Source organism: Electrona antarctica (assembly GCF_951216825.1).
Source record: "Electrona antarctica genome assembly, chromosome: 5".
Taxonomy (NCBI): Eukaryota; Metazoa; Chordata; class Actinopteri; order Myctophiformes; family Myctophidae; genus Electrona; species Electrona antarctica.
In genome coordinates this window covers 531,976-559,406 of record NC_136810.1, presented here as the reverse complement: position 1 = coordinate 559,406, position 27,431 = coordinate 531,976, and the positions used below count along the sequence as shown (strand labels likewise).

At 44.7% G+C, this 27,431-nt stretch overlaps 1 protein-coding gene across 1 annotated transcript in view; it reads right to left on the bottom strand.

The window, feature by feature from the left end:
• Positions 1–27,431, bottom strand: part of lrrk2 (leucine-rich repeat kinase 2) — a 190,341-nt gene that overhangs the window by 111,819 nt on the left and 51,091 nt on the right. Inside the window, exons 7-10 of the mRNA XM_079502485.1 lie at positions 14,588–14,719; positions 13,396–13,515; positions 10,940–11,103; positions 10,118–10,197 (exon numbers count right to left, since the gene is read on the bottom strand). Coding sequence (XP_079358611.1) covers positions 10,118–10,197; positions 10,940–11,103; positions 13,396–13,515; positions 14,588–14,719 — 496 coding nt within the window. The remainder of the gene's footprint in view (positions 1–10,117; positions 10,198–10,939; positions 11,104–13,395; positions 13,516–14,587; positions 14,720–27,431) is intronic.

The window sequence follows — 27,431 nt, the reverse complement described above, 5'->3', positions numbered from 1 at the left end:
CTTAATGAGTGGTTTCCTCATCGGATGGCCTGCATTAAACCACTTAATGAGTGGTTTCCTCATCGGATGCCTGCATTAAACCACTTAATGAGTGGTTTCCTCATCGGACGCCTGCATTAAACCACTTAATGAGTGGTTTCCTCATCGGATGCCTGCATTAAACCACTTAATGAGTGGTTTCCTCATCGGATGCCTGCATTAAACCACTTAATGAGTGGTTTCCTCATCGGACGCCTGCATTAAACCACTTAAGGGACCAACACTTATCATTATTGTTTGCCTTTGATCTTCCTTTGCCTTCAAAGCGTTTGGGATGTGCTCGCGTTTGTTCTTTGATCTCACTCTAGTACGCTACCTATTAAAATCTAATTATTGTGTTTGTTTGTTAGATACTTTTAAAACCTGACTATTTTGGAGGCGTCGAGTCACGGACAGAACGTTTAACCCATTCTGGACGGGAACCCCTTTTGGTGTTTTAACTAAGCATGATGTTATACTTTAGCTATTGAAAAATAGCAGATCTACAAGCTCGTAGGTCTGCTATTTCGTGTAAATGCGGCACAAATCTTTGAATATATATTCTTTCAGAAGACTTTTTTTTTTATTTCTACGTCAGGCCTTTAACACAGCCGACGCTAATCGCGTATCAATACGTTATCAATTAATCAAACGTCCGGTGCGAACCACGTATCCATACGTTCTAATCACTTTTTTATAGCATACTTTCATTCATCTTTTTACCCACCCGGACAATGAAGAACCATCCCCCTATCATTGCTGCTTAGTCCCGCTCACGTGATCAGAAAAAAAAAAAAAAAAAAAAAAAACCCTCCCCTCCTGAAAACAGGAGGGCGGGCCGCTTTACGTGTATAAGCCAGTGTAAAATGGATGCGCCCATGCCGATATAGTCGGTGTGTGAAAAGAATCAAATTTCACCTAACCTCGCCTCACCAGGCTTTCCTCCACCTATTGGCTTTTACCCAACACTATAATACTCGATTCCCCCCTCCCCTCCTGTTTCTCCTGCAGGAGGAGGGCCTTGCGAGATGGGGGCTCTGTCCTGGCTCTGTCTCTCGGAAAAAAACATGATGAACGGATCGCTGCCTAAACACATATGCACCGGATCCGATCGGCATTGCATTGCATAACGTCTGCAACACACATGGACAGATGCATGTTTCCTTCTTCATACTGTAGCGACCAAACGATCCCCGAGCCTACAATACTACGAACTAACAAACGAACTACAGTATCGAGAGGGGCCACCATGACAACAGACAGTCTACCGTTGGGGGATCACGTATCGCCATGCAGAGCCGTCATAATCGGAGATCGCTCGGACGTGTGATTGTAACGCTTTTTTATTCATTATAATTGTAGTGATAAGACCGCAATGAACGCATCGGGGACGTAATCGACCCGGGTGTAATGTATAACGAACTTTTCCGCGTCCTAAACCGTGGTGTTGTGATCCGTTGTCGTCGACATCACAGCCGGGTGAATCTTTTTTTTTTCTCCATCGCCCCCAACCTGCATGCCCAGGCATGTTCCTCAAACCCCTATACTAGCTTGAAAAACAAAATCAGCTGATGATGACAATGACAACGCGTCTCACCGCTATACTATAGTTCTGAACCGAACGGTGGAATGGGACTTTTTATAGCCGTACGGATCAAGACTTTTGCTGCCCAATGTGCCCATGAACCCCCCCCCAATGTTTTGCGATCAAGACAATGAGGCAATCATCATCATCATCTAAAGAAAGCAGAGTTATGAAGGTTTATAGTCAGACATTGACAGGCAGATATAACAATAAACACAATAAATATGCTATACATCCTATACACCGAATGAAAGCCCTGAATGTGTACTTTTACGAGGAAAAGAGTAAACATTGATCCCATGTACAGTTTGTCATAAATTGGTTACATTGCACATTGCGCCCACCAGATATAACTGCAGAGAAGACATGGACCCGAACTCAATATTCACAAAATAAGGCCTATAGCGACATATAAATACTATATACCGTATGAAACAGAAGACTCTCTGCTTTCATAAGAAAAAAACTTCTACTGTAGTAATAATAAAAATCACACCCATGTGAAGTGAGTGGTGCAACTCTGTCCCATATTCTGTTCTCTGCTTATTCAATACAGCTCGCTATATACGGACTGAGGCAGAAAGTCATGTAAACCTTTTATTTACAGTTTGGTCTGTAAACTTCTACTGTAATAATACAAATCACACCCCTGTGAAGTGAGCCCTGTAGAGAACAGTTGCACCGCTCACTTCACAGGGGTGTGATTTTTATTATTACAGTAGAAGTTTACAGACCAAACTGTAAATAAAAGGTTTACATGACTTTCTGTCTCAGTCCGTATATAGCGAGCTGTAGTGAATAAGTACAGAACAGTTGCAACGCTCACTTCACAGGGGTGTGATTTTTATTATTACAGTAGAAGTTTACAGACCAAACTGTAAATAAAAGGTTTACATGACTTTCTGCCTCAGTCCGTATATAGCGAGCTGTATTGAATAAGCAGAGAACAGAATATGGGACAGAGTTGCACCACTCACTTCACATGGGTGTGATTTTTATTATTACTACAGTAGAAGTTTTTTTCTTATGAAAGCAGATAGTCTTCTGTTTCATACGGTATATAGTATTTATATGTCGCTATAGGCCTTATTTTGTGAATATTGAGGAGTTCACGTCCATGTCTTCTCTGAAGTTATCTGGTGGGCACAAGCTGCATTCAATAACCAATTACTGTCTAACTGTACATGGGATCAATGTTTACTCTTTTCCTCGTAAAAGTACACATTCAGGGCTTTCATTCGGTGTATAGGATGTATAGGATATTTATTGGGTTCAATTTTATATCTGCCTGTCAATGTCTCTGACTTTAAACCATCCATAACTCTGCTCGCTGTTCAAGATAACCACTTCCAGGCAAATGCAGGTGTTGCAAAAAGGTCAATATCTCCAGAATGGAACATGGTAAAATCAAAATGTATTTTTTTAATTGAAGTGGACAAGTTCAGCTTTCTTTTGATGTATGCGTGTGATTCTCGCTATAAGAGAACATTTTGCTGTGGGCCCCCGAACAAGGCCTTTGTGCAATGTTAAACGGTAGCAACATCCAAATAGGCCTGCCGAGATCTTGTAGCAATCAAAGTGTTAAAGAACTACTTCGTTTTTAATCTCATTCAAGATGACATCCAAACAGTGTATTACTTGTTTCAAACTTAATCATCACGCTAAAATATGTATATAGGTTGTGTATAGGTTAGAATAATCCCCTGGCTTTGCCTCACGTCTCTCTGTCACTTTTTGTTTGTTTAATGGATTAAATAGGTCTGGGCCCTCAAGGTGTTATTTAACTGAGACCATATTAATGGATTAAATAGGTCTGGGCCCTCAAGGTGTTATTTAACTGAGACCATATTAATGGATTAAATAGGTCCGGGCCCTCAAGGTGGTAACTGAGACCATATTAATGGATTAAACAGGTCCGGGCCCTCAAGGTGTTAACTGAGACCATATTCATGGATTAAACAGGTCCGGGCCCTCAAGGTGTTAACTGAGACCATATTCATGGATTAAATAGGTCCGGGCCCTCAAGGTGTTAACTGAGACCATATTCATGGATTAAACAGGTCCGGGCCCTCAAGGTGTTAACTGAGACCATATTAATGGATTAAACAGGTCCGGGCCCTCAAGGTGTTAACTGAGACCATATTCATGGATTAAACAGGTCCGGGCCCTCAAGGTGTTAACTGAGACCATATTAATGGATTAAATAGGTCCGGGCCCTCAAGGTGTTAACTGAGACCATATTAATGGATTAAACAGGTCCGGGCCCTCAAGGTGTTAACTGAGACCATATTCATGTTTAATGGATTAAATCGGTCCGGGCCCTCAAGGTGTTAACTGAGACCATATTCATGTTGTTTAATGGATTAAATCGGTCCGGGCCCTCAAGGTGTTAACTGAGACCATATTCATGTTTAATGGATTAAATCGGTCCGGGCCCTCAAGGTGTTAACTGAGACCATATTCATGTTTAATGGATTAAATCGGTCCGGGCCCTCAAGGTGTTAACTGAGACCATATTCATGTTGTTTAATGGATTAAACAGGTCCGGGCCCTCAAGGTGTTAACTGAGACCATATTAATGGATTAAATCGGTCCGGGCCCTCAAGGTGGTAACTGAGACCATATTCATGGATTAAACAGGTCCGGGCCCTCAAGGTGTTAACTGAGACCATATTCATGTTTAATGGATTAAATCGGTCCGGGCCCTCAAGGTGTTAACTGAGACCATATTCATGTTGTTTAATGGATTAAACAGGTCCGGGCCCTCAAGGTGTTAACTGAGACCATATTAATGGATTAAATCGGTCCGGGCCCTCAAGGTGGTAACTGAGACCATATTCATGGATTAAACAGGTCCGGGCCCTCAAGGTGTTAACTGAGACCATATTAATGGATTAAATCGGTCCGGGCCCTCAAGGTGGTAACTGAGACCATATTCATGGATTAAACAGGTCCGGGCCCTCAAGGTGTTAACTGAGACCATATTCATGTTTAATGGATTAAATCGGTCCGGGCCCTCAAGGTGTTAACTGAGACCATATTCATGTTGTTTAATGGATTAAACAGGTCCGGGCCCTCAAGGTGTTAACTGAGACCATATTAATGGATTAAATCGGTCCGGGCCCTCAAGGTGGTAACTGAGACCATATTCATGGATTAAACAGGTCCGGGCCCTCAAGGTGTTAACTGAGACCATATTCATGGATTAAACAGGTCCGGGCCCTCAAGGTGTTAACTGAGACCATATTCATGGATTAAACAGGTCCGGGCCCTCAAGGTGTTAACTGAGACCATATTCATGGATTAAACAGGTCCGGGCCCTCAAGGTGTTAACTGAGACCATATTCATGGATTAAACAGGTCCGGGCCCTCAAGGTGTTAACTGAGACCATATTCATGGATTAAATCGGTCCGGGCCCTCAAGGTGTTAACTGAGACCATATTCATGGATTAAATCGGTCCGGGCCCTCAAGGTGTTAACTGAGACCATATTAATGGATTAAACAGGTCCGGGCCCTCAAGGTGTTAACTGAGACCATATTCATGGATTAAACAGGTCCGGGCCCTCAAGGTGTTAACTGAGACCATATTCATGGATTAAACAGGTCTGGGCCCTCAAGGTGGTAACTGAGACCATATTAATGGATTAAACAGGTCCGGGCCCTCAAGGTGTTAACTGAGACCATATTAATGGATTAAATCGGTCCGGGCCCTCAAGGTGTTAACTGAGACCATATTAATGGATTAAATCGGTCCGGGCCCTCAAGGTGTTAACTGAGACCATATTAATGGATTAAACAGGTCCGGGCCCTCAAGGTGTTAACTGAGACCATATTCATGGATTAAACAGGTCCGGGCCCTCAAGGTGTTAACTGAGACCATATTCATGGATTAAACAGGTCTGGGCCCTCAAGGTGGTAACTGAGACCATATTAATGGATTAAACAGGTCCGGGCCCTCAAGGTGTTAACTGAGACCATATTAATGGATTAAATCGGTCCGGGCCCTCAAGGTGTTAACTGAGACCATATTAATGGATTAAATCGGTCCGGGCCCTCAAGGTGTTAACTGAGACCATATTCATGGATTAAACAGGTCCGGGCCCTCAAGGTGTTAACTGAGACCATATTCATGGATTAAACAGGTCCGGGCCCTCAAGGTGTTAACTGAGACCATATTCATGGATTAAACAGGTCTGGGCCCTCAAGGTGGTAACTGAGACCATATTAATGGATTAAACAGGTCCGGGCCCTCAAGGTGTTAACTGAGACCATATTAATGGATTAAATCGGTCCGGGCCCTCAAGGTGTTAACTGAGACCATATTAATGGATTAAATCGGTCCGGGCCCTCAAGGTGTTAACTGAGACCATATTAATGGATTAAATCGGTCCGGGCCCTCAAGGTGTTAACTGAGACCATATTAATGGATTAAACAGGTCCGGGCCCTCAAGGTGTTAACTGAGACCATATTCATGGATTAAACAGGTCTGGGCCCTCAAGGTGGTAACTGAGACCATATTAATGGATTAAACAGGTCCGGGCCCTCAAGGTGTTAACTGAGACCATATTAATGGATTAAATCGGTCCGGGCCCTCAAGGTGTTAACTGAGACCATATTAATGGATTAAATCGGTCCGGGCCCTCAAGGTGTTAACTGAGACCATATTAATGGATTAAATCGGTCCGGGCCCTCAAGGTGTTAACTGAGACCATATTCATGGATTAAACAGGTCCGGGCCCTCAAGGTGTTAACTGAGACCATATTCATGGATTAAACAGGTCCGGGCCCTCAAGGTGTTAACTGAGACCATATTAATGGATTAAACAGGTCCGGGCCCTCAAGGTGTTAACTGAGACCATATTCATGGATTAAACAGGTCCGGGCCCTCAAGGTGGTAACTGAGACCATATTAATGGATTAAACAGGTCCGGGCCCTCAAGGTGTTAACTGAGACCATATTAATGGATTAAACAGGTCCGGGCCCTCAAGGTGTTAACTGAGACCATATTCATGGATTAAACAGGTCCGGGCCCTCAAGGTGGTAACTGAGACCATATTAATGGATTAAACAGGTCCGGGCCCTCAAGGTGTTAACTGAGACCATATTAATGGATTAAATCGGTCCGGGCCCTCAAGGTGTTAACTGAGACCATATTAATGGATTAAATCGGTCCGGGCCCTCAAGGTGTTAACTGAGACCATATTAATGGATTAAACAGGTCCGGGCCCTCAAGGTGTTAACTGAGACCATATTCATGGATTAAACAGGTCTGGGCCCTCAAGGTGGTAACTGAGACCATATTAATGGATTAAACAGGTCCGGGCCCTCAAGGTGTTAACTGAGACCATATTAATGGATTAAATCGGTCCGGGCCCTCAAGGTGTTAACTGAGACCATATTAATGGATTAAATCGGTCCGGGCCCTCAAGGTGTTAACTGAGACCATATTAATGGATTAAACAGGTCCGGGCCCTCAAGGTGTTAACTGAGACCATATTCATGGATTAAACAGGTCCGGGCCCTCAAGGTGTTAACTGAGACCATATTCATGGATTAAACAGGTCCGGGCCCTCAAGGTGTTAACTGAGACCATATTCATGGATTAAACAGGTCCGGGCCCTCAAGGTGTTAACTGAGACCATATTAATGGATTAAACAGGTCCGGGCCCTCAAGGTGTTAACTGAGACCATATTCATGGATTAAACAGGTCCGGGCCCTCAAGGTGTTAACTGAGACCATATTAATGGATTAAATAGGTCCGGGCCCTCAAGGTGTTAACTGAGACCATATTCATGGATTAAACAGGTCCGGGCCCTCAAGGTGTTAACTGAGACCATATTAATGGATTAAACAGGTCCGGGCCCTCAAGGTGTTAACTGAGACCATATTAATGGATTAAACAGGTCCGGGCCCTCAAGGTGTTAACTGAGACCATATTCATGGATTAAACAGGTCCGGGCCCTCAAGGTGGTAACTGAGACCATATTAATGGATTAAACAGGTCCGGGCCCTCAAGGTGTTAACTGAGACCATATTCATGGATTAAACAGGTCCGGGCCCTCAAGGTGGTAACTGAGACCATATTAATGGATTAAACAGGTCCGGGCCCTCAAGGTGTTAACTGAGACCATATTAATGGATTAAACAGGTCCGGGCCCTCAAGGTGTTAACTGAGACCATATTCATGGATTAAACAGGTCCGGGCCCTCAAGGTGTTAACTGAGACCATATTCATGGATTAAACAGGTCTGGGCCCTCAAGGTGGTAACTGAGACCATATTAATGGATTAAACAGGTCCGGGCCCTCAAGGTGTTAACTGAGACCATATTCATGGATTAAACAGGTCTGGGCCCTCAAGGTGGTAACTGAGACCATATTAATGGATTAAACAGGTCCGGGCCCTCAAGGTGTTAACTGAGACCATATTCATGGATTAAACAGGTCTGGGCCCTCAAGGTGGTAACTGAGACCATATTAATGGATTAAACAGGTCCGGGCCCTCAAGGTGTTAACTGAGACCATATTCATGGATTAAACAGGTCCGGGCCCTCAAGGTGTTAACTGAGACCATATTAATGGATTAAACAGGTCTGGGCCCTCAAGGTGGTAACTGAGACCATATTAATGGATTAAACAGGTCCGGGCCCTCAAGGTGTTAACTGAGACCATATTCATGGATTAAACAGGTCCGGGCCCTCAAGGTGTTAACTGAGACCATATTAATGGATTAAACAGGTCTGGGCCCTCAAGGTGGTAACTGAGACCATATTAATGGATTAAACAGGTCCGGGCCCTCAAGGTGTTAACTGAGACCATATTCATGGATTAAACAGGTCCGGGCCCTCAAGGTGGTAACTGAGACCATATTAATGGATTAAACAGGTCCGGGCCCTCAAGGTGTTAACTGAGACCATATTAATGGATTAAACAGGTCCGGGCCCTCAAGGTGTTAACTGAGACCATATTAATGGATTAAACAGGTCCGGGCCCTCAAGGTGTTAACTGAGACCATATTCATGGATTAAACAGGTCCGGGCCCTCAAGGTGGTAACTGAGACCATATTAATGGATTAAACAGGTCCGGGCCCTCAAGGTGTTAACTGAGACCATATTCATGGATTAAACAGGTCCGGGCCCTCAAGGTGGTAACTGAGACCATATTAATGGATTAAACAGGTCCGGGCCCTCAAGGTGTTAACTGAGACCATATTAATGGATTAAACAGGTCCGGGCCCTCAAGGTGTTAACTGAGACCATATTAATGGATTAAACAGGTCCGGGCCCTCAAGGTGTTAACTGAGACCATATTCATGTTTCTCAGAAATGTTCATCTTAACACGTAACACATACAGCGCCGTTGTGTTTTATATGGGCTTCACGGCTGTTTGAGTTTTTCCACTAATTTGAAGAATCCCCCGGCAGTCAACGTAGCTCCTCCCTTCCACGATGGTCCACGTTCAGTCAACGTAGCTCCTCCCTTCCACGATGGTCCACGTTCAGTCAACGTAGCTCCTCCCTTCCACGATGGTCCACGTTCAGTCAACGTAGCTCCTCCCTTCCACGATGGTCCACGTTCAGTCAACGTAGCTCCTCCCTTCCACGATGGTCCACGTTCAGTCAACGTAGCTCCTCCCTTCCACGATGGTCCACGTTCAGTCAACGTAGCTCCTCCCTTCCACGATGGTCCACGTTCAGTCAACGTAGCTCCTCCCTTCCACGATGGTCCACGTTCAGTCAACGTAGCTCCTCCCTTCCACGATGGTCCACGTTCAGTCAACGTAGCTCCTCCCTTCCACGATGGTCCACGTTCAGTCAACGTAGCTCCTCCCTTCCACGATGGTCCACGTTCAGTCAACGTAGCTCCTCCCTTCCACGATGGTCCACGTTCAAATTGTGCTCATCATTTCGAGACATATTCCAAAAGCTCACGTCTCAGCTGTGACGTATTGTGAGCTTGTAGTAAGCTCGGATATTTTCGGCGCGCAGCTCGTGCTTTCACAGAAGACACAGCTTGGCTTCTATATGGAATCCAAATGAGTGAATCCAGTGATGTTTTTGGCAGCAAATTTAGATTTTAGTTTCAGTCTCTTGAATAGCTTCCATTTAGTCTTAGTCACATTTTAGTCACACGGAATGTCTTAGTGTTAGACTAGTTTCAGTCGTCTAAATATCATAAGATTTTAGTCGACTAAATCTACAGTTGATTTAGTCGAACAAAATGTATTTTGGCGGGCCTTGATGTGACGCGTTGTGAACTTGTAAATCTGCTTTTTTCAGCATGCAACCAAGTGTAAAATGACTCATACTGGATCTCTTGTCCACTAGTCCCCTTCCTAACATTTTAGTCTAGTTTTCCTTTGTTGACGAAATCGGCAGTCTTAGTTTTAGTCATCATAGCTTAGTTTTCATTTAGTTTCCATTTAGTTTTCGTCAGTGGAAAAAGGTAGTCGACGGACATTTTTCGTCTTGGTTTTAGTCGACGAAATCAACACTGCTGAGACCTCCTACCTTTCCTCCTGGTCCTCTGATTGGCTCCTTCCGTCTCCTCCGTGTAACAGCAGGCTGTGAATGGCCCAGCACGCTGCCTCCTGGTGGAGGGAAAGAATACAACACATAATGATTAACCCTAACCATAGAGTATATAAAGGATAGAGACTGAACCGGAGCGTCCCCCCCCCCCCCCCCCCTGACTGACCTCGGACCTCAATTTTGACTCAACACATAATGATTAACCCTAACCCAGCACGCTGCCTCCTGGTGGAAGGAATGCAACACATAAAGAAAGGTTCATGGAGATTTAGAAAACCCAAGGTTGTGTCAATTTAGGACATTAATGTTTTCTCTCAAATGTTTGTTCAACGTCAAAAAGCAGCGTTTCTCAACAGTCTGGAAAATAAGTGTTGATTTTGTCGACTACAAACTGACGAAAAATGTCCGTCGACTACCTTTTTTTTCAGTGGTCGGAAACTGAAAATGAGGCTCTGCAGCGTGGACCTCCAGGGTGGTTACTGACCTGGACACTAGGCTCTGCAGCGTGGACCTCCAGGGGGGTACTGACCTGGACACTAGGCTCTGCAGCGTGGACCTCCAGGGGGGTTACTGACCTGGACACTAGGCTCTGCAGCGTGGACCTCCAGGGGGGTACTGACCTGGACACTAGGCTCTGCAGCGTGGACCTCCAGGGCGGTACTGACCTGGACACTAGGCTCTGCAGCGTGGACCTCCAGGGGGGTTACTGACCTGGACACTAGGCTCTGCAGCGTGGACCTCCAGGGCGGTACTGACCTGGACACTAGGCTCTGCAGCGTGGACCTCCAGGGCGGTACTGACCTGGACACTAGGCTCTGCAGCGTGGACCTCCAGGGCGGTACAGCAGACCTCCATCCACTCCAGACCCAGCTCCTCCTCCTCCTCCTCTCGCCCCCTGTTCTCCTCCTCCTCCCCGTCCTCCAGGCCCCGGGCCGCCACCGCCTTGCTCTGCAAGATGGTCTCAGCTGGGGGGGTGGGAGGGGGGGGGGGAGGGAGAGAGAGAGAGAGACAGAGATAGAGGGGAGAGAGAGAGAGAGGGGAGAGAGAGAGAGAGAGAGAGAGAGAGAGAGAGAGAGAGAGAGAGAGAGAGAGAGAGAGAGAGAGAGAGAGAGAGAGAGAGAGAGAGAGAGAGAGAGAGAGGGAGAGAGAGAGAGAGGGAGAGAGAGAGAGAGGACAGGACAATTCACCATGTGTCAGCCTTCTGATTGGTCCCTGACTGACCAACCAGCAGGCTCTTTCTGCCTTGTTCCGCCTTGTTTATGTTGAATTCCCCCCAAAGCAAAGATTTGAGTTAAAAACGTTCTCTCTGAAAGAATACATATATATAGAGTATAGATAGATTTGCACCACATTTTCATGATTTTTCAAAAATAGCAGATCTACAAGCTCGTAGCTTGAGCTTGTAGATCTGCTATTTTTCAATAGCTAAAGTATAACCTGATGTTTAAAACACCAAAAGGGGGTTCCCGCCCAGAATGGGTTAATGTGTGCTGTTGTCCTCCAGGTCTATAGGGGGTGCTGTTGTCCACGTGACCAGCATGGTCTCTGACATCATGTTCTATATCTGTGAGAAGGACAGCATTCTAGGAATCCCCCAACAGGACGTCCTGTGACAATAGTTTGTCAAATGTTTTGACAGATCATGTTCACACGTCTGTCTGTGTGTGTGTGTGTGTGTGTGTGTGTGTGTGTGTGTGTGTGTGTGTGTGTGTGTGTGTGTGTGTGTGTGTGTGTGTGTGTGTGAATTCCCCTTCCCTCCTCTGCGTGTAATGTCGAAGCACAGCAACAACATGGTTGGAAATGGTGGCGTTTTAAGTTAATGGGTTAAACGGCTTGTTGAGCAGGGCTTAATGTGTGTCTCTGTGTGTGTGTGTGTGTGTGTGTGTGTGTGTGTGTGTGTCTCTGTGTGTGTCTCTGTGTGTGTGTGTGTGTGTCTCTGTGTGTGTGTGTGTGTGTGTGGTGTGTGTGTGTGTGTGTGTGTGTGTGTGTGTGTGTGTGTGTGTGTGTGTGTCTCTGTGTGTGTGTGTGTGTGTGTGTGTGTGTGTGTGTCTCTGTGTGTGTGTGTGTGTGTGTGTGTGTGTGTGTGTGTGTGTGTGTGTGTGTGTGTGTGTGTGTGTGTGTGTGTGTGTGTGTGTGTGTCTCTGTGTGTGTGTGTGTGTGTGTGTGTGTGTGTGTGTGTGTGTGTGTGTGTGTATGTGTGTGTGTGTGTGTGTGTGTGTGTGTGTGTGTGTGTGTGTGTCTCTGTGTGTGTGTGTGTGTGTGTGTGTGTGTGTGTCTCTGTGTGTGTGTGTGTGTGTGTGTGTGTGTGTGTGTGTGTGTGTGTGTGTATGTGTGTCTCTGTGTGTGTGTGTGTGTGTGTGTGTGTGTGGTGTGTGTGTGTGTGTGTGTGTGTGTGTGTGTGTGTGTGTGTGTGTGTCTCTGTGTGTGTGTGTGTGTGTGTGTGTGTGTGTCTCTGTGTGTGTGTGTGTATGTGTGTATGTGTGTATGTGTGTGTGTGTGTGTGTGTGTGTGTGTGTGTGTGTGTGTGTGTGTGTGTGTGTGTGTGTGTGTGTGTGTGTGTGTGTCTCTGTGTGTGTGTGTGTGTGTGTGTGTGTGTCTCTGTGTGTGTGTGTGTGTGTGTGTGTGTGTGTATGTGTGTGTGTGTGTGTGTGTGTGTGTGTGTGTGTGTGTGTGTGTGTGTGTGTGTGTGTGTGTCTCTGTGTGTGTGTGTGTGTGTGTGTGTGTGTGTGTGTGTGTGTGTGTGTGTGTGTGTGTGTGTGTGTGTGTGTGTATGTGTGTGTGTGTGTGTGTGTGTGTGTGTGTGTGTGTGTGTGTGTGTGTGTGTGTGTGTGTGTGTGTGTGTGTGTGTACTGTACTCTACTGTACTGTATGTGAGAGAATACGATGTCATTAGGAACATGCTTGTAATAATGAGCTAATCTGCGTGCGTGCATGCGTGTGTGTGTGTGTGTGTGTGTGTGTGTGTGTGTGTGTGTGTGTGTGTGTGTGTGTGTGTGTGTGTGTGTGTGTGTGTGTGTGTGTGCTCACTCAGCAGGGCCAGACAGCTCAGAGCAGCAGACTGCAGCGGTGTGTGTGTGTGTGTGTGTGTGTGTGTGTGTGTGTGTGTGTGTGTGTGTGTGTGTGTGTGTGTGTGTGTGCTCACTCAGCAGGGCCAGACAGCTCAGAGCAGCAGACTGCAGCGGTGTGTGTGTGTGTGTGTGTGTGTGTGTGTGTGTGTGTGTGTGTGTGTGTGTGTGTGTGTGTGTGTGTGTGCTCACTCAGCAGGGCCAGACAGCTCAGAGCAGCAGACTGCAGCGTGGCGTTCTCGGGGAACGCCTGACAGGCTCGTAGCGCGACGCGCTGCACTCCGTTCTGGACCAGGATGTCGTAGTAACTCTCTACGGAGAGAACACAGAAGAACGCTGGTGACCGCCCGCTCTGTCTGGAGACGGGACGGCGTCCTTTTCTCTGGCGAACAGGCACGTGCACACATAAAATGATAAATGGTAAATGGTGCATTTATATAGCGCCCTTATCCAAGGCGCTTTACATAGATGGTGCATTACATTCACCCATTCACACACACATTCACACACCTTTACATAGATGGTGCATTACATTCACCCATTCACACACACATTCATACACCTTTACATAGATTGTGCATTACATTCACCCATTCACACACACATTCACACACCTTTACATAGATGGTGCATTACATTCACCCATTCACACACACATTCACACACCTTTACATAGATTGTGCATTACATTCACCCATTCACACACACATTCACACACCTTTACATAGATGGTGCATTACATTCACCCATTCACACACACATTCATACACCTTTACATAGATTGTGCATTACATTCACCCATTCACACACACATTCATACACCTTTACATAGATGGTGCATTACATTCACCCATTCACACACACATTCACACACCTTTACATAGATTGTGCATTACATTCACCCATTCACACACACATTCACACACCTTTACATAGATGGTGCATTACATTCACCCATTCACACACACATTCATACACCTTTACATAGATGGTGCATTACATTCACCCATTCACACACACATTCACACACCTTTACATAGATGGTGCATTACATTCACCCATTCACACACACATTCACATAGATGGTGCATTACATTCACCCATTCACACACACATTCACACACCTTTACATAGATGGTGCATTACATTCACCCATTCACACACACATTCACACACCTTTACATAGATTGTGCATTACATTCACCCATTCACACACACATTCACACACCGATTGCGGTGGAAGCCATGCAAGGTACCAACCAGCACATCGGGAGCAATTAGGGGTTCAGTGTCTTGCCCAAGGACACTTCGACATGTTCAAAAGTGCCCTTTTTTAGGGGAATTTCGGGCGAGCGTTCTGTTGTAAAAAGTGGCGGATCCTGACCTGACATGAACTTGCGGAACAGACAGCAGGCTGTCATCTGGAGATCCTCCACTAGGGGGAAGGAGTCCATGGATCTGATGAGCAGGCTGTAACACCTGGACCCCCCGGACATCAGGACCTCAACGTTACTGCCTGGAGAGAGAGAGAGAGAGAGACACTGTAACACATGGACCCCCCGGACATCAGGACCTCAACGTTACTGCCTGGAGAGAGAGAGAGAGAGAGAGAGAGAGAGAGAGAGAGAGAGAGAGAGAGAGAGAGAGAGACACTGTAACACATGGACCCCCCGGACATCAGGACCTCAACGTTACTGCCTGGAGAGAGAGAGAGAGAGACACTGTAACACCTGGACCCCCAGGACATCAGGACCTCAACGTTACTGCCTGGAGAGAGAGAGAGAGAGAGAGAGAGACACTGTAACACCTGGACCCCCCGGACATCAGGACCTCAACGTTACTGCCTGGAGAGAGAGAGAGAGAGACACTGTAACACCTGGACCCCCCGGACATCAGGACCTCAACGTTACTGCCTGGAGGGAGAGAGAGAGAGAGAGAGAGAGAGAGAGAGAGAGAGAGAGAGAGAGAGAGAGAGAGAGAGAGAGAGAGAGAGAGAGAGACACTGTAACACATGGACCCCCCGGACATCAGGACCTCAACGTTACTGCCTGGAGAGAGAGAGAGAGAGACACTGTAACACCTGGACCCCCCGGACATCAGGACCTCAACGTTACTGCCTGGAGAGAGAGAGAGAGAGAGAGAGAGAGAGAGAGAGAGAGAGAGAGAGAGAGAGAGAGAGAGAGAGAGAGAGAGAGAGACTGTAACACCTGGACCCCCCGGACATCAGGACCTCAACGTTACTGCCTGGAGAGAGAGAGAGAGAGACACTGTAACACCTGGACCCCCCGGACATCAGGACCTCAACGTTACTGCCTGGAGAGAGAGAGAGAGAGAGAGAGAGAGAGAGAGACACTGTGTGTCCTAAATGACTATTTTTTTTAGGGGTTAGGGCATTGTATAAAAATGGCAAAATAATTTTAAAAAGCAAAAACAAAACGCGTGGGATTATCCACAGACATTCATAAAGTCATGTCTGTGTGTGTATTATCCACAGACATTCATAAAGTCATGTCTGTGTGTGTATTCTCCACAGATGTTGTCAGATGTGTGTCTAGAAACCGTTGTTCAAACAGCAAAAACACACAGTTCTGCTTCTCCAATAAATCAAATCAAAGCAATACGCCTTCCAATTAGAAACGGCCCAGTGTAGCCTTTACCAAAAAAGAAAAGTTTGCAAGTTTGATGAAAAAGGTGGTTTGCAGCATAATCAGATTTGTGCAGACATGGTATCATAGTGTCCTTAGAGACAGACATGGTATCATAGTGTCCTTAGAGACAGACATGGTATCATAGTGTCCTAGAGACAGACATGGTATCATAGTGTCCTTAGAGACAGACATGGTATCATAGTGTCCTTAGAGAGCAGACATGGTATCATAGTATCCTTAGAGAGCAGACATGGTATCATAGTGTCCTTAGAGAGCAGACATGGTATCATAGTGTCCTTAGAGACAGACATGGTATCATAGTGTCCTTAGAGAGCAGACATGGTATCATAGTGTCCTTAGAGACAGACATGGTATCATAGTGTCCTAGAGACAGACATGGTATCATAGTGTCCTAGAGACAGACATGGTATCATAGTGTCCTTAGAGAGCAGACATGGTATCATAGTGTCCTTAGAGAGCAGACATGGTATCATAGTGTCCTTAGAGACAGACATGGTATCATAGTGTCCTAGAGACAGACATGGTATCATAGTGTCCTAGAGACAGACATGGTATCATAGTGTCCTAGAGACAGACATGGTATCATATAGTGTCCTTAGAGAGCAGACATGGTATCATAGTGTCCTTAGAGAGCAGACATGGTATCATAGTGTCCTTAGAGACAGACATGGTATCATAGTGTCCTTAGAGAGCAGACATGGTATCATAGTGTCCTTAGAGAGCAGACATGGTATCATAGTGTCCTTAGAGAGCAGACATGGTATCATAGTGTCCTAGAGACAGACATGGTATCATAGTGTCCTTAGAGAGCAGACATGGTATCATAGTGTCCTTAGAGAGCAGACATGGTATAATAGTGTCCTTAGAGACAGACATGGTATCATAGTGTCCTTAGAGACAGACATGGTATCATAGTGTCCTTAGAGACAGACATGGTATCATAGTGTCCTTAGAGACAGACATGGTATCATAGTGTCCTTAGAGACAGACATGGTATCATAGTGTCCTAGAGACAGACATGGTATCATAGTGTCCTTAGAGAGCAGACATGGTATCATAGTGTCCTTAGAGAGCAGACATGGTATCATAGTGTCCTTAGAGACAGACATGGTATCATAGTGTCCTTAGAGAGCAGACATGGTATCATAGTGTCCTAGAGACAGACATGGTATCATAGTGTCCTAGAGACAGACATGGTATCATAGTGTCCTAGAGACAGACATGGTATCATATAGTGTCCTTAGAGAGCAGACATGGTATCATAGTGTCCTTAGAGAGCAGACATGGTATCATAGTGTCCTTAGAGACAGACATGGTATCATAGTGTCCTTAGAGAGCAGACATGGTATCATAGTGTCCTAGAGACAGACATGGTATCAGTGTCCTTAGAGACAGACATGGTATCATAGTGTCCTTAGAGAGCAGACATGGTATCATAGTGTCCTTAGAGAGCAGACATGGTATCATAGTGTCCTTAGAGAGCAGACATGGTATCATAGTGTCCTTAGAGAGCAGACATGGTATCATAGTGTCCTAGAGACAGACATGGTATCATAGTGTCCTTAGAGAGCAGACATGGTATCATAGTGTCCTTAGAGAGCAGACATGGTATCATAGTGTCCTAGAGACAGACATGGTATCATAGTGTCCTTAGAGACAGACATGGTATCATAGTGTCCTTAGAGACAGACATGGTATCATAGTGTCCTTAGAGAGCAGACATGGTATCATAGTGTCCTTAGAGAGCAGACATGGTATCATAGTGTCCTTAGAGAGCAGACATGGTATCATAGTGTCCTTAGAGACAGACATGGTATCATAGTGTCCTTAGAGACAGACATGGTATCATAGTGTCCTTAGAGAGCAGACATGGTATCATAGTGTCCTTAGAGAGCAGACATGGTATCATAGTGTCCTAGAGACAGACATGGTATCATAGTGTCCTAGAGACAGACATGGTATCATAGTGTCCTTAGAGAGCAGACATGGTATCATAGTGTCCTTAGAGAGCAGACATGGTATCATAGTGTCCTTAGAGACAGACATGGTATCATAGTGTCCTAGAGACAGACATGGTATCATAGTGTCCTTAGAGAGCAGACATGGTATCATAGTGTCCTAGAGACAGACATGGTATCATAGTGTCCTTAGAGAGCAGACATGGTATCATAGTGTCCTTAGAGAGCAGACATGGTATCAGTGTCCTTAGAGAGCAGACATGGTATCATAGTGTCCTTAGAGACAGACATGGTATCATAGTGTCCTTAGAGACAGACATGGTATCATAGTGTCCTTAGAGACAGACATGGTATCATAGTGTCCTTAGAGACAGACATGGTATCATAGTGTCCTTAGAGAGCAGACATGGTATCATAGTGTCCTTAGAGAGCAGACATGGTATCATAGTGTCCTAGAGACAGACATGGTATCATAGTGTCCTTAGAGAGCAGACATGGTATCATAGTATCCTTAGAGAGCAGACATGGTATCATAGTGTCCTTAGAGAGCAGACATGGTATCATAGTGTCCTTAGAGAGCAGACATGGTATCATAGTGTCCTTAGAGAGCAGACATGGTATCATAGTGTCCTTAGAGACAGACATGGTATCATAGTGTCCTAGAGACAGACATGGTATCATAGTGTCCTAGAGACAGACATGGTATCATAGTGTCCTTAGAGACAGACATGGTATCATAGTGTCCTTAGAGAGCAGACATGGTATCATAGTGTCCTAGAGACAGACATGGTATCATAGTGTCCTTAGAGACAGACATGGTATCATAGTGTCCTTAGAGACAGACATGGTATCATAGTGTCCTTAGAGAGCAGACATGGTATCATAGTGTCCTTAGAGAGCAGACATGGTATCATAGTGTCCTTAGAGAGCAGACATGGTATCATAGTGTCCTAGAGACAGACATGGTATCATAGTGTCCTTAGAGAGCAGACATGGTATCATAGTGTCCTTAGAGACAGACATGGTATCATAGTGTCCTTAGAGAGCAGACATGGTATCATAGTGTCCTAGAGACAGACATGGTATCATAGTGTCCTAGAGACAGACATGGTATCATAGTGTCCTTAGAGAGCAGACATGGTATCATAGTGTCCTTAGAGAGCAGACATGGTATCATAGTGTCCTTAGAGAGCAGACATGGTATCAGTGTCCTTAGAGAGCAGACATGGTATCATAGTGTCCTTAGAGAGCAGACATGGTATCATAGTGTCCTAGAGACAGACATGGTATCATAGTGTCCTTAGAGAGCAGACATGGTATCATAGTGTCCTAGAGACAGACATGGTATCATAGTGTCCTAGAGACAGACATGGTATCATAGTGTCCTTAGAGAGCAGACATGGTATCATAGTGTCCTTAGAGACAGACATGGTATCATAGTGTCCTTAGAGAGCAGACATGGTATCATAGTGTCCTAGAGACAGACATGGTATCATAGTGTCCTAGAGACAGACATGGTATCATAGTGTCCTTAGAGAGCAGACATGGTATCATAGTGTCCTTAGAGAGCAGACATGGTATCATAGTGTCCTTAGAGAGCAGACATGGTATCATAGTGTCCTTAGAGAGCAGACATGGTATCAAGTGTCCTTAGAGAGCAGACATGGTATCATAGTGTCCTTAGAGAGCAGACATGGTATCAATAGTGTCCTTAGAGAGCAGACATGGTATCATAGTGTCCTTAGAGAGCAGACATGGTATCATAGTGTCCTTAGAGAGCAGACATGGTATCATAGTGTCTTAGAGAGCAGACATGGTATCATAGTGTCCTTAGAGAGCAGAACATGGTATCATAGTGTCCTAGAGACAGACATGGTATCATAGTGTCCTAGAGACAGACAAGGTATCATAGTGTCCTTAGAGAGCAGACTGGTATCATAGTGTCCTTAGAGAGCAGACATGGTATCATCGTGTCCTTAGAGAGCAGACATGGTATCATAGTGTCCTTAGAGACAGACATGGTATCAGTGTCCTTAGAGAGCAGACATGGTATCATAGTGTCCCTTAGAGACAGACATGGTATCATAGTGTCCTTAGAGAGCAGACATGGTATCATAGTGTCCTTAGAGAGCAGACATGGTATCATAGTGTCCTTAGAGAGCAGACATGGTATCATAGTGTCCTTAGAGAGCAGACATGGTATCATAGTGTCCTTAGAGAGCAGACATGGTATCATAGTGTCCTTAGAGAGCAGACATGGTATCATAGTGTCCTTAGAGAGCAGACATGGTATCATAGTGTCCTTAGAGAGCAGACATGGTATCATAGTGTCCCTTAGAGAGCAGACATGGTATCATAGTGTCCTAGAGACAGACATGGTATCATAGTGTCCTTAGAGAGCAGACATGGTATCATAGTGTCCTTAGAGAGCAGACATGGTATCATAGTGTCCTTAGAGACAGGACATGGTATCATAGTGTCCTTAGAGAGCAGACATGGTATCATAGTGTCCCTTAGAGAGCAGACATGGTATCATAGTGTCCTTAGAGAGCAGACATGGTATCATAGTGTCCTAGAGAGCAGACATGGTATCATAGTGTCCTTAGAGAGCAGACATGGTATCATAGTGTCCTAGAGACAGACATGGTATCAGTGTCCTTAGAGAGCAGACATGGTATCATAGTGTCCTTAGAGACAGACATGGTATCATAGTGTCCTTAGAGAGCAGACATGGTATCATAGTGTCCTTAGAGAGCAGACATGGTATCATAGTGTCCTTAGAGAGCAGACATGGTATCATAGTGTCCTTAGAGAGCAGACATGGTATCATAGTGTCCTTAGAGAGCAGACATGGTATCATAGTGTCCTTAGAGAGCAGACATGGTATCATAGTGTCCTTAGAGAGCAGACATGGTATCATAGTGTCCTTAGAGAGCAGACATGGTATCATAGTGTCCTTAGAGAGCAGACATGGTATCATAGTGTCCTTAGAGAGCAGACATGGTATCATAGTGTCCTTAGAGAGCAGACATGGTATCATAGTGTCCTAGAGACAGACATGGTATCATAGTGTCCTTAGAGACAGACATGGTATCATAGTGTCCTTAGAGAGCAGACATGGTATCATAGTGTCCTTAGAGACAGACATGGTATCATAGTGTCCTAGAGAGCAGACATGGTATCATAGTGTCCTTAGAGAGCAGACATGGTATCATAGTGTCCTTAGAGAGCAGACATGGTATCATAGTGTCCTTAGAGAGCAGACATGGTATCATAGTGTCCTTAGAGAGCAGACATGGTATCATAGTGTCCTTAGAGAGCAGACATGGTATCATAGTGTCCTTAGAGAGCAGACATGGTATCATAGTGTCCTTAGAGAGCAGACATGGTATCATAGTGTCCTTAGAGAGCAGACATGGTATCATAGTGTCCTAGAGAGCAGACATGGTATCATAGTGTCCTTAGAGAGCAGACATGGTATCATAGTGTCCTTAGAGAGCAGACATGGTATCAAGTGTCCTTAGAGAGCAGACATGGTATCATAGTGTCCTTAGAGACAGACATGGTATCATAGTGTCCTTAGAGACAGACATGGTATCATAGTGTCCCTAGAGAGCAGACATGGTATCATAGTGTCCTTAGAGAGCAGACATGGTATCATAGTGTCCTTAGAGAGCAGACATGGTATCATAGTGTCCTAGAGACAGACATGGTATCATAGTGTCCTTAGAGAGCAGACATGGTATCATAGTGTCCTTAGAGAGCAGACATGGTATCATAGTGTCCTTAGAGAGCAGACATGGTATCATAGTGTCCTTAGAGACAGACATGGTATCATAGTGTCCTTAGAGAGCAGACATGGTATCATAGTGTCCTTAGAGAGCAGACATGGTATCATAGTGTCCTTAGAGAGCAGACATGGTATCATAGTGTCCTTGGAGAGCAGACATGGTATCATAGTGTCCTAGAGACAGACATGGTATCATAGTGTCCTTAGAGAGACAGACATGGTATCATAATGTCCTAGAGACAGACATGGTATCATAGTGTCCTTAGAGAGCAGACATGGTATCATAGTGTCCTTAGAGAGCAGACATGGTATCATAGTGTCCTTAGAGAGCAGACATGGTATCAGTGTCCTTAGAGAGCAGACATGGTATCATAGTGTCCTTAGAGAGCAGACATGGTATCATAGTGTCCTTAGAGAGCAGACATGGTATCATAGTGTCCTTAGAGAGCAGACATGGTATCAGTGTCCTTAGAGAGCAGACATGGTATCATAGTGTCCTTAGAGGCAGACATGGTATCATAGTGTCCTAGAGACAGACATGGTATCATAGTGTCCTTAGAGAGCAGACATGGTATCATAGTGTCCTTAGAGAGCAGACATGGTATCATAGTGTCCTTAGAGACAGACATGGTATCATAGTGTCCTAGAGACAGACATGGTATCATAGTGTCCTTAGAGAGCAGACATGGTATCATAGTGTCCTTAGAGAGCAGACATGGTATCATAGTGTCCTTAGAGAGCAGACATGGTATCATAGTGTCCTTAGAGAGACAGACATGGTATCATAGTGTCCTTAGAGACAGACATGGTATCATAGTGTCCTTAGAGAGCAGACATGGTATCATAGTGTCCTTAGAGAGCAGACATGGTATCATAGTGTCCTTAGAGAGCAGACATGGTATCATAGTGTCCTTAGAGAGCAGACATGGTATCATAGTGTCCTTAGAGAGCAGACATGGTATCATAGTGTCCTTAGAGAGCAGACATGGTATCATAGTGTCCTAGAGACAGACATGGTATCATAGTGTCCTTAGAGAGCAGACATGGTATCATAGTGTCCTTAGAGAGCAGACATGGTATCAGTGTCCTTAGAGACAGACATGGTATCATAGTGTCCTTAGAGAGCAGACATGGTATCATAGTGTCCTTAGAGAGCAGACATGGTATCATAGTGTCCTTAGAGAGCAGACATGGTATCATAGTGTCCTTAGAGAGCAGACATGGTATCATAGTGTCCTTAGAGAGCAGACATGGTATCATAGTGTCCGTTCATAGTGTCCTTAGAGAGCAGACATGGTATCATAGTGTCCTTAGAGAGCAGACATGGTATCATAGTGTCCTTAGAGAGCAGACATGGTATCATAGTGTCCTTAGAGAGCAGACATGGTATCATAGTGTCCTTAGAGAGCAGACATGGTATCATAGTGTCCTTAGAGACAGACATGGTATCATAGTGTCCTTAGAGAGCAGACATGGTATCATAGTGTCCTTAGAGAGCAGACATGGTATCATAGTGTCCTTAGAGAGCAGACATGGTATCATAGTGTCCTTAGAGAGCAGACATGGTATCATAGTGTCCTAGAGAGCAGACATGGTATCATAGTGTCCTTAGAGAGCAGACATGGTATCATAGTGTCCTTAGAGAGCAGACATGGTATCATAGTGTCCTTAGAGAGCAGACATGGTATCATAGTGTCCTTAGAGAGCAGACATGGTATCATAGTGTCCTTAGAGAGCAGACATGGTATCATAGTGTCCTTAGAGACAGACATGGTATCATAGTGTCCTTAGAGAGCAGACATGGTATCATAGTGTCCTTAGAGAGCAGACATGGTATCATAGTGTCCTTAGAGAGCAGACATGGTATCATAGTGTCCTTAGAGAGCAGACATGGTATCATAGTGTCCTTAGAGACAGACATGGTATCATAGTGTCCTTAGAGAGCAGACATGGTATCATAGTGTCCTTAGAGAGCAGACATGGTATCATAGTGTCCTTAGAGAGCAGACATGGTATCATAGTGTCCTTAGAGAGCAGACATGGTATCATAGTGTCCTTAGAGAGCAGACATGGTATCATAGTGTCCTTAGAGACAGACATGGTATCATAGTGTCCTTAGAGACAGACATGGTATCATAGTGTCCTTAGAGAGCAGACATGGTATCATAGTGTCCTTAGAGACAGACATGGTATCATAGTGTCCTTAGAGAGCAGACATGGTATCATAGTGTCCTTAGAGACAGACATGGTATCATAGTGTCCTTAGAGAGCAGACATGGTATCATAGTGTCCTTAGAGAGCAGACATGGTATCATAGTGTCCTTAGAGAGCAGACATGGTATCATAGTGTCCTTAGAGAGCAGACATGGTATCATAGTGTCCTTAGAGAGCAGACATGGTATCATAGTGTCCTTAGAGACAGACATGGTATCATAGTGTCCTTAGAGAGCAGACATGGTATCATAGTGTCCTTAGAGAGCAGACATGGTATCATAGTGTCCTTAGAGACAGACATGGTATCATAGTGTCCTTAGAGAGCAGACATGGTATCATAGTGTCCTTAGAGAGCAGACATGGTATCATAGTGTCCTTAGAGAGCAGACATGGTATCATAGTGTCCTTAGAGACAGACATGGTATCATAGTGTCCTTAGAGAGCAGACATGGTATCATAGTGTCCTTAGAGAGCAGACATGGTATCATAGTGTCCTTAGAGAGCAGACATGGTATCATAGTGTCCTTAGAGAGCAGACATGGTATCATAGTGTCCTTAGAGACAGACATGGTATCATAGTGTCCTTAGAGACAGACATGGTATCATAGTGTCCTTAGAGACAGACATGGTATCATAGTGTCCTTAGAGAGCAGACATGGTATCATAGTGTCCTTAGAGAGCAGACATGGTATCATAGTGTCCTTAGAGAGCAGACATGGTATCATAGTGTCCTTAGAGACAGACATGGTATCATAGTGTCCTTAGAGAGCAGACATGGTATCATAGTGTCCTAGAGACAGACATGGTATCATAGTGTCCTTAGAGACAGACATGGTATCATAGTGTCCTTAGAGAGCAGACATGGTATCATAGTGTCCTTAGAGAGCAGACATGGTATCATAGTGTCCTTAGAGAGCAGACATGGTATCATAGTGTCCTTAGAGACAGACATGGTATCATAGTGTCCTTAGAGACAGACATGGTATCATAGTGTCCTTAGAGACAGACATGGTATCATAGTGTCCTTAGAGAGCAGACATGGTATCATAGTGTCCTTAGAGAGCAGACATGGTATCATAGTGTCCTTAGAGACAGACATGGTATCATAGTGTCCTTAGAGAGCAGACATGGTATCATAGTGTCCTTAGAGACAGACATGGTATCATAGTGTCCTTAGAGAGCAGACATGGTATCATAGTGTCCTTAGAGAGCAGACATGGTATCATAGTGTCCTTAGAGACAGACATGGTATCATAGTGTCCTTAGAGACAGACATGGTATCATAGTGTCCTTAGAGAGCAGACATGGTATCATAGTGTCCTTAGAGAGCAGACATGGTATCATAGTGTCCTTAGAGACAGACATGGTATCATAGTGTCCTTAGAGACAGACATGGTATCATAGTGTCCTTAGAGAGCAGACATGGTATCATAGTGTCCTTAGAGAGCAGACATGGTATCATAGTGTCCTTAGAGAGCAGACATGGTATCATAGTGTCCTTAGAGAGCAGACATGGTATCATAGTGTCCTTAGAGACAGACATGGTATCATAGTGTCCTTAGAGACAGACATGGTATCATAGTGTCCTAGAGACAGACATGGTATCATAGTGTCCTTAGAGAGCAGACATGGTATCATAGTGTCCTTAGAGAGCAGACATGGTATCATAGTGTCCTTAGAGAGCAGACATGGTATCATAGTGTCCTTAGAGACAGACATGGTATCATAGTGTCCTTAGAGAGCAGACATGGTATCATAGTGTCCTTAGAGACAGACATGGTATCATAGTGTCCTTAGAGACAGACATGGTATCATAGTGTCCTTAGAGAGCAGACATGGTATCATAGTGTCCTTAGAGAGCAGACATGGTATCATAGTGTCCTTAGAGAGCAGACATGGTATCATAGTGTCCTTAGAGACAGACATGGTATCATAGTGTCCTTAGAGACAGACATGGTATCATAGTGTCCTTAGAGACAGACATGGTATCATAGTGTCCTTAGAGAGCAGACATGGTATCATAGTGTCCTTAGAGAGCAGACATGGTATCATAGTGTCCTTAGAGACAGACATGGTATCATAGTGTCCTTAGAGAGCAGACATGGTATCATAGTGTCCTTAGAGACAGACATGGTATCATAGTGTCCTTAGAGAGCAGACATGGTATCATAGTGTCCTTAGAGAGCAGACATGGTATCATAGTGTCCTTAGAGACAGACATGGTATCATAGTGTCCTTAGAGACAGACATGGTATCATAGTGTCCTTAGAGAGCAGACATGGTATCATAGTGTCCTTAGAGAGCAGACATGGTATCATAGTGTCCTTAGAGAGCAGACATGGTATCATAGTGTCCTTAGAGACAGACATGGTATCATAGTGTCCTTAGAGACAGACATGGTATCATAGTGTCCTTAGAGACAGACATGGTATCATAGTGTCCTAGAGACAGACATGGTATCATAGTGTCCTTAGAGAGCAGACATGGTATCATAGTGTCCTTAGAGACAGACATGGTATCATAGTGTCCTTAGAGAGCAGACATGGTATCATAGTGTCCTAGAGACAGACATGGTATCATAGTGTCCTTAGAGAGCAGACATGGTATCATAGTGTCCTTAGAGAGCAGACATGGTATCATAGTGTCCTTAGAGAGCAGACATGGTATCATAGTGTCCTTAGAGAGCAGACATGGTATCATAGTGTCCTTAGAGACAGACATGGTATCATAGTGTCCTTAGAGACAGACATGGTATCATAGTGTCCTTAGAGACAGACATGGTATCATAGTGTCCTAGAGACAGACATGGTATCATAGTGTCCTTAGAGAGCAGACATGGTATCATAGTGTCCTTAGAGACAGACATGGTATCATAGTGTCCTTAGAGAGCAGACATGGTATCATAGTGTCCTAGAGACAGACATGGTATCATAGTGTCCTTAGAGAGCAGACATGGTATCATAGTGTCCTTAGAGACAGACATGGTATCATAGTGTCCTTAGAGACAGACATGGTATCATAGTGTCCTAGAGACAGACATGGTATCATAGTGTCCTTAGAGAGCAGACATGGTATCATAGTGTCCTTAGAGACAGACATGGTATCATAGTGTCCTTAGAGAGCAGACATGGTATCATAGTGTCCTAGAGACAGACATGGTATCATAGTGTCCTTAGAGAGCAGACATGGTATCATAGTGTCCTTAGAGAGCAGACATGGTATCATAGTGTCCTTAGAGAGCAGACATGGTATCATAGTGTCCTTAGAGAGCAGACATGGTATCATAGTGTCCTTAGAGAGCAGACATGGTATCATAGTGTCCTTAGAGAGCAGACATGGTATCATAGTGTCCTTAGAGACAGACATGGTATCATAGTGTCCTTAGAGAGCAGACATGGTATCATAGTGTCCTTAGAGAGCAGACATGGTATCATAGTGTCCTTAGAGAGCAGACATGGTATCATAGTGTCCTTAGAGAGCAGACATGGTATCAGTGTCCTTAGAGAGCAGACATGGTATCATAGTGTCCTTAGAGAGCAGACATGGTATCATAGTGTCCTTAGAGACAGACATGGTATCAGTGTCCTTAGAGACAGA